The sequence below is a fragment of the Etheostoma spectabile genome, chromosome 19 (genome assembly GCF_008692095.1).
Source record: "Etheostoma spectabile isolate EspeVRDwgs_2016 chromosome 19, UIUC_Espe_1.0, whole genome shotgun sequence".
NCBI classification, from domain to species: domain Eukaryota; kingdom Metazoa; phylum Chordata; class Actinopteri; order Perciformes; family Percidae; genus Etheostoma; species Etheostoma spectabile.
In genome coordinates, this window is record NC_045751.1 from 18,734,731 (window position 1) to 18,748,524 (window position 13,794).

General features: G+C 40.3%; 1 protein-coding gene across 3 annotated transcripts in view; it reads right to left on the reverse strand.

The window, feature by feature from the left end:
• dock11 (dedicator of cytokinesis 11) overlaps nt 1-13,794 on the reverse strand; it is a 102,373-nt gene that overhangs the window by 19,088 nt on the left and 69,491 nt on the right. For all 3 annotated transcript variants that reach the window (XM_032544768.1, XM_032544767.1, XM_032544769.1), the window contains 10 exons: nt 12,963-13,051; nt 11,341-11,461; nt 10,988-11,054; nt 10,798-10,845; nt 8,431-8,576; nt 4,728-4,843; nt 4,011-4,148; nt 2,238-2,420; nt 1,636-1,749; nt 1,306-1,521 (listed from right to left, as the gene is read on the reverse strand). In XM_032544768.1, the coding sequence (XP_032400659.1) occupies nt 1,306-1,521; nt 1,636-1,749; nt 2,238-2,420; nt 4,011-4,148; nt 4,728-4,843; nt 8,431-8,576; nt 10,798-10,845; nt 10,988-11,054; nt 11,341-11,461; nt 12,963-13,051 (1,238 nt within the window). The remainder of the gene's footprint in view (nt 1-1,305; nt 1,522-1,635; nt 1,750-2,237; nt 2,421-4,010; nt 4,149-4,727; nt 4,844-8,430; nt 8,577-10,797; nt 10,846-10,987; nt 11,055-11,340; nt 11,462-12,962; nt 13,052-13,794) is intronic.

Here is a 13,794-nt window from a genome sequence, read left to right on the forward strand (position 1 = left end):
TGAAATGGACACTTAATACAAACATACATGCAAATAATATAAGTGCCCTGATTTTTATGGGCGCTGCAGTCCCATGTTGAAGTGTCCTTGGGCAAGACACTGAACCCCAAGTTGCTGGTGGCCGCTTGCATTTATCTTCGGAGTGAGTAGCCGCTCTATAGACATAGTGCCTATGTTTTCTGACCACGGTGGGAAATCCTTAGCAGGAGAAGTTACCACTCCTCTCCTTGATTTCATAACACCATACCTGTCTCTTGTGACTGACTTGCTTGTGTTGTTCATTGTGTCCGACTACACGTGCTTTCCCCGCCCAACTCTACCTCTGATTGGCTTACCATGAAATTTTACCCAACCTCAGCCAATCGTCAGCATTTATGCGCTTGCCTCGTGCACGGCCCACTAACCAAGGAAGAAAAAACGTCTTTGCCTCGCAGCTCAGATTTAGTTGGTCTGATGAAAAAAAAACAGCTTCAATTACCGTAGCGGGCCGCATTTTTCGGCAGTAACGGTAACAGCGTTATTAAGATGGGAGGAGTAATCAATTAGATTACTCGTTACTGAAAAAGTAACGTCGTTAGTAACGCATTAATTTATAACGCCGTTATTCCCATCATAGTGTTTAGTTTAGTATTTGCTAGTTTAGAGTTTAGTTTCAGTTTTTCAGAGAGGTAGTTTAGGTAGTTTAAGTTTGTTATTGTCATGGCCAGGAATAAAGTCTTAGAAGTATGTGCAGTAAGTACATAAACATACAGATTGCATGGTGGGAGATTAGCCATGATGTTTAATGTTTAGCGCTTCTTTAGTGTCTGATGTGAAGAAGTTACGGCACAGCTCCACCTCATGTCAAGTTCGTTCACTTTCTATGATTCAATGTTGCCAGAGTTGACGGAAGTTCATGCGGTCTCCTTTTTTCAATACTGATTTATTATAGAGTAGCTAAAAAAAAACTAAAACTGAAATGATTTACGTTATTACGCTTATTTCAATTCAGTTTTTTTTTTAACCTGGCAAGGTTTTAGTTTTTAATTTAGTTTGAGTTTAGTCACTGCTTATTTTGTTTTTGTTGTAGTTTTCTATAATAACCCTGGTCTTGATTATTGTTGTAAGTGATGGACTAAAGAGGTAAGAGTGTATGCAAAGATGTGATTAAGTGGTCAAACAGCCATGGTCCTGCTGGCATTACTTTCCAAGCGACAGCTATTTCGACACGGGTGACAATAAGAAAAAACAAAACGATAAGAGACAGACGGGTTAACATATGACACAAAGTGAAAGAGAGATCATTCAAAGTCTTCCTGCTGATACCTCAGACAGATCTCCATTCTTGAGGTGTGCTCGCGCCATGCTGTCCAGCCAGGTTCGTCTCAGTTCGGGCGTGCTGGCGTAGGACCGGGCCAGGCTGTACTGGAGATCCAGCAGCATCTCTGGGTCTTTCTCGTGCTCCCTCATCTGGGCTGTGGCCATCAGCACTGTGCGGATGCGTTTGGTCAGACCCTTCACTTCAGAGGGGAATGCCGTCGCCTGCATTGTGCAGAAAGGTGTTATTACATGCACACAGAAAAACATGATTGAATCTATTACAAACAAATACAAGCAGGGCTGTTTTCCTACACATATTGTTCATGTATACTATACCTTCATAGCCTTGTCACTATTTGCAAAGTTGTTGATGATGGAGAGAGACTCCTGGAAGCGTGAACTGCCGGACAGCGCCACATCGGAGATCAGCTGGCTTACAGCAATGATGATCTAGACAAACAGGAGCAAAGAGAGGGAATGGATTCAAAAAAGACAAACAAGGATTAAAGTGTAAAATAGAGTGGATGAGGAGAAGCACAAAATGAAAGGAGGGTAAACACAGATCCACATGAAATAGTTGTATGTATTGACCAGAGTCCAGTGAAATGGATGGCCTTCTGCTCCTGTGTTACCAGAGGAGCTGGAAACACAGCAGTCTGTGTTTAAACTGGTCAAACGCCATCGTAACATTCTCCACCTGCCTAATGAAAGCATATCTAGCGCTCAGAGGAGTTTGTGTGGACAAAAGGCTAAACATCAGGGTGAATAAGAATGGAGATCAAGACAGACATTGTTACAGACCACCAAGTGTGGTAAATGTTAACAGCATGGCTGTTATATCACATATACAGTCCAAATAGAGGCCAGACATTTAGAGGGATGACATGTTTCCTCTGTTTCTTCCTCTACTTTAAATTCCCACACACGCTCCACTTTACCTGCAGGTGCGTGCGTAGGAAGGTCTTCCTCTTGGTGTACTCGTAGTTGTTTCTCATCAGCAGGTAGAGCAGGGCTGACACCTCTGCCCTCAGACATCCCATCTTGGAGACGCAGCACTTGAGCACCTCGCAGCACAGAGCCTCGCACAGCGTGACGCGGCCCTTGAACAGCACCGACGGGAACTGACGGGACAAGGTGTTAGTGTATTAAAGGACAGGGGTGTCGTTAGAAAAAATACTGTAAGTATGTAGGGAGAAGAGCGGGAAAATGTCAGTGAGACATTAGAAAGGAACCGGAGCGGTGTGTCCCAAAAAACACCGGAAACCTAAAAAAGACTGTAATATGAGGCTTGTTACCAGATGGGACGAGTATGCACTATGCACCTTTGAAACTACACTGTTTTTATATTATTTTTTTAACAATTTGTTACAAATTTTATTTTCCAATACTTTGCAGATTTGTTTTTAATGCACGTCCATTCATTCTGTTATAATCTGGTATTTCTGCAAATAAAAATTAGGCTCCACTAATATTATTAGTATTATACCCTTTGTAGAATTAGATTACAAGAGGAAGTAGGAGTGTTTCGAACTTGTGTGATTAAAACATTTCCAATAACTCCAGAGCGTTGTAAAGTCCAAAACTTAAAATGTATTGGAAAAAAGGTAGATGCAATAATTTACAAAATTGACAACATGGTTTTGTTTAACTAAATAATTCTGCTTCAATTCATACTTGTGGACATCCAGTCTTTCAAAAATAACATTTTCACTGCGAGTTAGACGTCAGGGGTTAACTTGCTCTCCCGCTGGCTGCACACAAAGGGAACATCTCTATTAATACATACATCTCTATTAATGGGGCAACATTTATACATCCAAATTGATGGATTTTGTTTGAGGATTATTATTATTCTTACTATTATTATTATAATTATTAGTATTACATCATGAAATATGGTGATAGACATTCATCCCATTAATTCCCACACTATGTTCAAACTTCATTTGATGCAATAATTTAATGCCCTTTTTTTATCCTTTCACCATTGTATTTGTAACGTTTGATTCAGAGTCTTGTAAGTTTGAATGTTATTGTCATGTCTAAATGTTGGAATTTTACTTCTGCTTGTATTGCCCTGTGTAGGCAGGGTGTCCATGCAAAGAGAGTGAACTGATCTCATTAGATCACCCTGTATTAATTAAGGTTGAACAAATTATAAAATGGGATTGAATCAAAATAAACTACAGAAACCTCTCCCACTCTTGTAACCGAAACAAAACATGCCAGAACAGAGTCTACCACGCTGCTCTCCTGTGATTCATCACACAAGCAGCCTAGTAATACTGCTGATACTGTACTATCAGTTGTATCAATATAGAAGTGGGTGGTCCCTTCCCTAGGGAACTTTCTTCTACTCCCTTAATGAAATGTGTGAGTAATACATTTTAAAACAAGAAATATTACGAGTACAAAGGCAGCGAGTCAATGAATATGGAAACAAGGCAACAGCAACAAACACAGGGAAACAGGAAATCTTTATTTTAAGCGTTCGCTTTTTTTTGTCAATGATAAATGACATTTCAACTCAGTAGTACTTCCTTGTTTGAATTTTATAAATAGCACAATGAGAGACCCGAACACACGTAGGTTAGACAAGTGACAACATACGTCACTTCTGTTTGTTTAATCGTGGTGGGAAATGTTGTTGGCAGAGTCCAAACAACAAAAAGTATCACAGCCTGCATGTGTGCTTGTGAGTGTCGACATACCTTGTTGATGAAAGCCCTGAGCGCGGCGAACACATGTCTGAGGGCGGCTTCTGATTGGCCAACTTTGAGGAAGGTGAGGTAAACGTCAAACACCTTCTTCATCAGGGGGTTGTGACCGTCGCTGTCCAGCAGCTGGGTCTGACACACACACACACACACACACACACACACACACACACACACACACACACACACACACACACACACACCACACACACACACACACACACACACACACACACACCACACACACACACACACACCACACACACAACACACACCACACCACGTATGACTTAAATTATTTCCCAGAGACTAATGCCTGACCACAAACTTAACCACAAAAGCTGTATACAGTAAGTACTACTGAGACAGCTATATATCAAAGTAAAGCACTTTGTAGCAATGTTCAGAAAAGTGTTATATAAATAAAGTTTATTGTCATTATTATGTATGTTCATTTTAGTCTATTTTTGGTATTGTACTGACATAAACAGGTAGACCCACATGCTTGCACCATAACGTTTATTTTAATATCTCACCATTGAGATTTAGTTTGAGTGTGTGTGTGTGTGTGTGTGTGTGTGTGTGTGTGTGTGTGTGTGTGTGTGTGTGTGTGTGTGTGTTGGTGTGGTGTGTGGTGTGGTGTGTGTGTGTGTTTGTGTGTGTGTGTGTGTGTGTGTGTGTGTGTGTGTGTGCATGCATGCGTGTGCTGACCTTAAAACACTGAGTGAAAACAGAGAGGACATCCAAGACACTAAGGGACACCTCGGTGGACATGTTGCCCTCCAGCAGAGCCTGATGATGGATCTCTGCCTCTGATGGCCCGGTCCCTAGAACACACACAGACCACACACAGTTAAAAAAAGAACTTTAAAACACAGTGTGTGGTAATGGTTCATATACAGAATACATAAATAAAGAAGAAGAAACACATCCATTACTCAGTTCTGTGTAGAAGAAGCTGATGATTACCACAGTATCAACACTGTTCCTGATGTCTGCCCTGTTTCAGGGTACATCTAAGTTACCCAACTAAAAATGAATATTTTTTGCTACGTTTACGTCTCTCGTCCACAGTATTCTGGGGTTTCTGAGCCCTTAAAATGAAGACATTTGGGTCACTGCTTCCCCCGTTTCGGTTTGAAAACTCCGGGGTTGCTTTGTAGACTAGGCAGGCACAAAAAGAGACTTTTGGAAACGGCAATGCTTAACGTTACATACTGTACCTTTTGGTAACAGTTCCACCTCGTCGTCATTCCAAGCACATTAATCCCTGCTCTTACTTTTCCCCTTAGTTGTTCTTTCTCCTTCTTTTTTTTTTAAGATTATGCCCTTTGTTGTATAGAGAGACAGTGGACAGGCGTGAAAGGGGAAGAGAGATGGGGTATGACACGCAGCACAAGGGCCACAAGCTGGTTTCGAACCCGGGCCACTGCAGGACTCAGCCAACATGAGTAACTAACTGAGTGAGCTATAGGCCACCCCTTCTCCTTCTTTTTTTAACTGCAGATAACGTCAGACAATCTGCTTCCTGTGTACACCAGCACGCGCATGCCCAGTGAATGCTCCTGTGATACATGCGCAGTCAGACGCGTCAATATGAACAGAGATTAGTTCTGCTACGGAGCCTAAACTTTTCATATGGACGGAGATTACCATTGTCTCAAAATGCTACTACACTTGAGTGCCCGTTCTCCAAAGTTGACTCTATGTTTACTTTTGCAGAGTGACAGCAGAAGAAATAAGCTGCCTGTAAGACCCAGAGTTAGAAATTTGTTGGAACGATCTGTCCCATGCTTTAAAATATAGTTTAATTAATACAAAATAAGTATATTTGCATTAACGTTATTGGAGTTTTACAATGTTTTTTTTTTTAATAAGGTCAGAAGGAAAAGGACAACCATATTTAAAGGGGGAAAAGGGCTAATTTTGTAACTATTATCATGCACATACAGCAGTGGAGTCTGTGACACACCAGACAATGAAAAACATATACAACAGACATTTGTTTAGAAAGAATGGAAAGTGAATGCAGCACAGGCCAAGATGTGCTAATATCTTGTCCCGCCATCTAAAGGTACCAGATCCTAGAATTACCGTAACGCAACTCAGTAGCATACTTAATCACAACCTCCCTGCCTGATGAATGCAAACATGTTTCCAACTCCACGGACCCACATTGCAAAACAAGGTTTCTGTCAAAAAGTTTCTCAAGTCTAAACCAACATACAGTATATCCTAATATCGATAGTCTCCTCCTGCCAATTCTGCTAACCTCCTGCTAACCTCCTGCTAACCTCCTGGCACTTCTGCTAGCTAGCCATCTGATTCCATGTGTAAACATCAGAGATCTATGGCTACGATCTCCATCTCTACATCAGAGTGGCTGCCATGGCAAGCGTGGGGGAATTAAACACTGAGTGCGATCTTCTCCGCTTCGCTTCCTGCTGACCAGTGTGTAGGCGTCGGATGGTAAGCTGGGGGGGGCTCTGTGCCAGCATCGGCTTCCCAGGGGGATCATGAGAGCTGTGGTGTCCTTTCTCCGAGACTTAGCTGAATCCTGGATCCTGGCACAATTCAACTGGGTGACTCATTTTCTGTGAGCCGGTCTAACGGCCACATTCTGCTTCATGATGAATTATGCACAACCTCGTACTTCGTACGATTTCATGTGACAAATAAAAATGTTCTTTGAGTTGTGGGTTTTACAGCAGCAAACTGTGCGTGTGTGTGTGTGTCTATAACATTTGTGCTTGATTTCCTCCAGACCATGTGAGATTAATTTTACATTAACAAATAGCGTGGCCGTCTCCTTACTTAGGGTTCAAAGTCCTACTTATGTAGTCATGTTTAAACAAAACTGTTTTCCAGGTTCCAACACTGACATTTTGTTTGGTTTAGTCAGCTAAAATATTAGACTGTTAGAGATTAGAGAGAAAAAGTGGTCTGCTCTGCCATAAAAGCTGTCATTCCTAAGTGTCTTTTGACTTTTTGCTTACTAGAAAAACATAAGAATTAAGATAATACAAAGGAATGAATTAAATTATTGAAAAGGTTAATAATAATAATAATAATTTATACTTTATTAATCCCACAAGGGACATTTTTGACTCGGTTAGAACACCCATTACACACAGGACTGAAATATACACACATGCTCAGTACCCATACATGCACTAATGGAGAAATGTCAGAGTGAGGGCAGTGGACAGCTGAGGTTGCCTTGCTCAAGAGCACTTTTGCAGTGCCCAGGAGGTGAACTGGGCACCGTACCATGCCAGCACCACCACCCTGGTCCGTATGGTGACCTGAAACGGTGACCTTCTGGTTCCCAATCCAACTTCCTACAGACTAAGGTCCAGCCACCACTGCCATTGTACTTTTCTGTTTGGTTGGAGGTTGTTTACTGTTGGGTTTTCCCATGTCACATTCAGTATGGCTTTGTTTTACTGGTCCAGTAATTTCATTATAATTTCCTAGATCATTTCCTGGGTTATGCAATTTGCCACTAATCAAAGAGACAGTAATAAGTAAAAAAAAAGAATTTATTTTGTTTTTTGGAAATAACCCGCAAATTATATAGCGGTTACATGGTTGTGTAGAGAAACAGACTTCCACAGCGCCATTTAACCCTATGCAAAAACGAATGTATTACTGGAAACTTTATTTTCCATATTGTTTAAATAGTATACTCTCCTGTAATTTACAGTGGATTGAGGAAGTTAAAAATAGGAAGAAAAAAAAACATCTTTTGGAACTTGTTCTCAATGCCTTAATTTAAATAAATTAGGAAAATCCATATCCCCATGTCTATCTCCATAGAGACAGGCATGGGGAACTTTCCATAAGATCATCAAATCAAAAACCAGCTATTAAGCCAACTGAAATAACACCATGCCAATCTCTAGGTATGGTGAAGGGTATGTAATGATGGGGGGTTAGTTTAATTCCAAAGGCCAAGGGAACTTTATCAGGATGCATAGTATCCTGGATCCATGAAATAACTGGCCTTTAAAAATAAAAATGTGCCTGGCTCTGTGGGAATTTAACATAGAGGTGTGTATACTTATGCCCCCTGTATTTTAAGGAAGTATATTTATTTATAATTTACAAAGAAAATTGATGTCCTCGAAAGGTCGGCTAACTTTTTTTAAATTAAGGCATTAAGATCAATTTCCAAAAGATCTTTATAATTCCTCTTTTTAATCCACTTTAGCATGGGTGTGTTAACTTTCTCAAGCCACTGTACATCTACATTTAAAAACACCTTCTCAACAAGTCCCATTAATGAACCTTTCTAGGACAGTGCAATTACATATCAGTTCCTTTGTTACTGGAAAATTATTAAGGGCATGAAAATAAACAGACGATTAAATGTGACCTAAAGTTTTGCATGTGAACTGGTTTGTGTGGTTACCAATATTAAGAGTGAGGGAGGTTTCCATGGTGCCAAACTGGTGTAACTTCGTCTGCATGAGGCTGGCTCGGTTGCAGCGCATAGCCGGCATCGTCTGTGACTTCCTGTCTGAGGAGAACAGCTTTGGCATGCATATGTCCTGACTCCTGTATGAAAAATACATCCACAGAGAGAGTGCGTGTATTTGTTTGAAAGAGAAGAGAGGGAGATACAGAAAGGATAATGAGACCCTGCAGTTATGTAACCTATTATATTAACAAAAAGTAATATGCAAAGATCTAAGACTTTTTCTATTTACACAAAAAACTGATTTATCTCAAATATTGTTCACTAATTCTGTTAGTGAGCACTTCTCCTTTGCCAAGATAATGCATCCACCTTACAGGTGTGGCATATTAAAATCAGATTAGACAGCATGATTATTGCACAGGTGCGCCTAAGGATTACCACAATAAATGGCCACTCTAAAATGTGCAGCTTTACTGTATTGGGGGGTTCCAAAAACAAGTCAGAGTCCAGACCAGTGTTTTGTTTACATAGAAAAAGTCTTAGATCTTCGAGTTCAGCTCATAAAAAATGTGGGCAAAAACAAAAGTGTTGTGTTTATCATTTTGTTCAGTGTACATATGAATATTTGTATCATTGTGTCATGCATACAATAAAATATGCCCAGTCCACACGGACTTAAAAGGCACTATTACCTATGTCAACAAAAGTAATTACATACCCTAAACAAATAACCCTTCTAGTCTTTTTGGCCAAGCTTTAGAAACAAAATTTGTCAACTTACAAATTAAATTTAAACAACCACTTCAATTCAAAATTGGTCATCATCCGTGCACCAGATCATTTCAGGATTTTGGACAGACATTTCTCATCATAATCATCTCATCATAATACGAACAATACAGAAGAAAATGTGATTCGTTCTCAACTTTTCCTAGTACACATAGTTCGCACAACCTTTTATCCATATTTCTTCAAATCGTGCAAGTAACATACTGTACTTCTGATTGTTTACATGCTGCAAGTTGAATTATTACTTTAAGTATGTAAGTAAGTAGATTTATCAAGCACCCTTTACAGATACAAAATCACAACGTGCGTAACATTAAATACAAAAACACAATACAAGCAATAAAAAAAGAGAAATTGTACCAATACACAGCACAGGGCTGACACAATTTAAATCACCACAGCAGCAGATAAATAAGGTCAGAGACAATTGTAAGTTATTGGGACAGGCTAATCTAAAGCCTGTCTGGAAAAAATAGCTTTTCAACGGTTTCATAAAAGCATCACAGGAGTCTAGGGATCGCAATAAGGGGAGAGCGTTGCAAAGATATTTGTAGTGGATCTGAGGGACATCCAGCAAATTTAACTCAGGTGATCTAAGAGCCCAATTTTGGCATATTAAGTTGGAGGAAGTCAGTGACACACTAAAGAGTTATGTTATGCAGGGCTCTAAAAGTTAGCACCAGTACCAGAAATCTGAAAGGAAGCTAGTGTAGTGAGTATAAAATTTGGTTCAGGGGAGTATGATTCAAACGGGTAAAAAAGAGCATTACAATGATCTAAACAACACCAAATAACTGCGTGAATGATCATCTCCATCTCAACTTTAGTCAAACTGAGGAGCTGCACAACTCAATTGACATATGTGAAGAAGATAGGGGAGGTTTTAATGAATTACACAATAGAATTTACTGAACCCTCAATTGAGGAGAGAATTAAGCAGGCAGTACAGTTTAACCACGGTGTGTTATTGTGTCGTGCCGTCCCAACTCTCTGAAGTTCCTGTCTCCCTGGAGGTGTATTTAAACGTAAGCTGGAGGTGTTACGTTTAGCTGAACGTAAAGGATAAACAAAGATATTGCGTGCGCTTAAACACAGATGCTAAAGCCAAGGTCAGCCTATCTTTCTCTCTTGGAAGTATTTATAAGTGTGGCAGGGCCACTGACCTCCTAAAGGAGACAGTCCTGAAACAAAACATTCCCTTATGATGCAGCTATCTACACTCCCTGAATAGAGAGACATACACAACTATACATGAACAGGTTTGGTGATTAGAGACTGGCCGAATACTCTCATCCCCTGACCTGGGACCTATGAATGACCTGGTGTTGTCTAGGCTTTCCCTTTAATCTTATCATACCACAACATAGTGTTTCTGGAAATAACACAAGTCACCACAGATCCTTCCTGGACTGGAAAGAACATGAACGTAATTCTCAAGAGACAGGGATCGTTACACCAAAATTACAAATATTAAGCCGAACAAGACAGATCATGACCAAACACCCATCTGAAACAACGAGTGATGAAATAAAAAAAAAAAAACAGTGCTGTTGGTTTTTCCACACTTACCGCACAATGTTCCTTTTCCCAATGTAACGGAGCTGAACCAGACAGATCCTGCAGGGAGAGTGAAAATAATAGAAAATATTAGCAGGAGCTCAATTCACTTTTATGTTTTCAGTCCTGGTATTTCGTATTTTATAACTCAAGTTTACTGCATGAAAACAGGCCATTATGGTGTTTTTTGTATACTACTCACTCAAGCAAGCTGAGGAAGTTCATGATGTCTTGAGGGCTGACTTTGTTCCAGTAGGCCATGAGAGTGTCTGTGGACAAAAAGAAAGCCATGTGTTATTTTGTTAACCAACCATTAATCAATGTCTTGTCAGATGTGAATAAATGAGTCCCTGTTGATAATAGAGGTGTGGAGCTAAACTGACTAAACATCCTAAATAGGAGGTGGCTGGCTGACAATAAGTCAGTCGTTGTTTGTGCAACAGCCGAGCCAAGATTCTGAGTAGACTCTATCCCGAAATAGCAGAGGGGACAGTTATGTCATATCCTGTGCATAGTGAATGAAGGCCTGACTTGAGGTCAGAGATAATCACTGACCCTCTGACAGGGTCTTGACTATGTGCAGGAAGGAGAGCAGGAGGCCCCTGATCTCATATTGTCCTAGTCTGCTGATGGGAGGCATGGGGCTGCTGCTCATGGTGGAGTCACGTCTCTGCAGCTGGAACAACACACAGAAAACCTCAATGGTGAGATCTTAAAAGAAACAGTTATTGCTGCAAGCATGTGGGTCTACCTGCTTTATGTCAGTACAATACCGACGATAGACAACATACTTAATGAACATACTTAATAATGACAATAAACTTTTTACATAACACTTTTCTTTACAAAATCAATAAGATCAAATAAATACAAAAAAAGAAAGAAAGAACCATTTCCAAAAGCTTTCCCAGAAAGTAAAAGAGTGTCACTTAATGCAATGGGGTGTTTCACAGATGTGTGATTAATTGAACAATGGAGCTCTATGACACAGAGGGATGAGACATACCAGGCGTTAGTTAGTACTTGCTAGTAAGAACAGTATATTGTTGCTTTAGGTCTGCACATGGGATTTGTTGACAGTAAGAAAAATATATAGAATTTCGCCAGCCTTATCCTTTTACAACTAGTGTGCGTTGAGGATGCTGCTACAGATTCAACTATTCCAGCGAGAGAGAAACTCCATGTAATGATGTCTATAGATTCTCGTGTCCACAAATGGTCTGCACATGAATTATATTACTGCCGCACGACTCATTTTAGATGAAACTTACAAAGAAGCAACATGTTTTTGTAAGACTAGCCCGTCTTGAACTGTTTACATAATGGAACTATCTGGAGTTTGCAAGCAGAAGTAAGGAGAACATCTGCACATTAGTTTGTGTACTAGTTCAAGTTCAGGAAAAGATGTGGCCCAGAAGTGACATCAAATTGCAAAAGGTTTTAACCATTAGTTTCAAATTACCAGCTACCATAAACCAAAGAAGATGTGCTGAAAAATACTGCAAGTGTGTATTTATACACATGATAAATAATCCACTCCAGTCCTACTTTATTTAACAGCTGGATGCATGACGAGACGGCGGATGCACACAAAGCTCCGTCATCAGAGCAGGAAACGGGTTTTCCAGTATAAACCTATTAGCACGTCTCCTTCAGCACAAAAAATGTGGGGTCATGTGGTGTCTCACATTCCAAAAGAACATTAACGTCAAATCGATGGTAGTCTTTGGCGTGTGTACATGAAGATTGATTCAATGCAATCCCATCTTATTTGATGTGCAGTGGTTGCACAGCAGGAACAGTGAAGGACGTGTTATGTTGGCCCTGTGTTCAGAGACAGCAGGCACTTCACACCGAGTGGGCAATGTAGTACTGTTCAAAAAGAAATGTTTTCTTTAAAAAATACTTTCATGACAGTTTGTTACGAGAAAATGTACTGTGGAGTCTTCAGATTTGTATCCAAAACAGTGTGTGTACGTGGCATGAGACTTAGCCAGTTGGTTATTAAAACAGTTATACAGATCCTACTCAAAGGTTTGACAGACCCCCCCCCAAAAAAACTAATTTTTTCAAACTATAATAAGTGCAACAAAGCAAAGCCCATGTGCCAGGCTCTGCTGGGGCTACTTATGATGACGTTTTTGGCAGTGGGGGGGGCAGATGTGAAATGTTCTCACCTCAATGATGTCTGGTGTCCCTGAGTCCATAAACAAAGAGCATCTGGAGTCATCTCGCCTCACAACATGGCCGTTCTGAGCGGGCAGACCTGGAGCCAACACAGTGCAGTTTTGTTAATGCCAATTGGAAGCAGCACAGGAAGCAATAGCGCAATTTCACAATTGCAAATGTATTTGATGCAAAATAGATAACAGAAGCTGTGGGCACACCCATTAGTATTGTTTTATTGGCTTCCCGCATGATATCTAGCAGATACACAGATTTTAATAAGCCAAGCATCATGGGATAAGTCTACTGATTTTCAAACAGCAAGATCTGTTTACTTCTCATGGGAAATAATAGTGAGCATGTGAACCCAGTTGTAAGAAGTCTTCCGTGGCTCTGGAGAGGCATCGTAAAATCTAAGAACATAACTCTAAGTTATGTCACCGGGGAAATGAAGCTATTGAATTGCATTTTGAGAAGTGTCTGAAGAGACTAAAGTTCGGGATATTTTCTTTTCTCTTTATCTATGTCATGTGAGCTCTTGGAAACACTGAACCTTTTCACAAACTAATATTTTAAAGGTCCCATATTGTAAAAAGTGTGATTACCATGAATGTTTTAGTATAAAGCAGGTCAAGGTGCTTACTGTAAAAGTATCAAAATGTTCAATCCACAGAGAAATGCACACAGCCCGAAACTGTGCCTGTGATGTCACAACGATACTATATATAGTATGGTATTTGGGGTGGCAGTAGCTCAGTCCGCAGGGAACCGGAGGGTTTCTGGTTCAAGCCCCCATACGGACCAAAGCATGGTGGTGGACTGGTAGCTGGAGAGGTGCCAGTT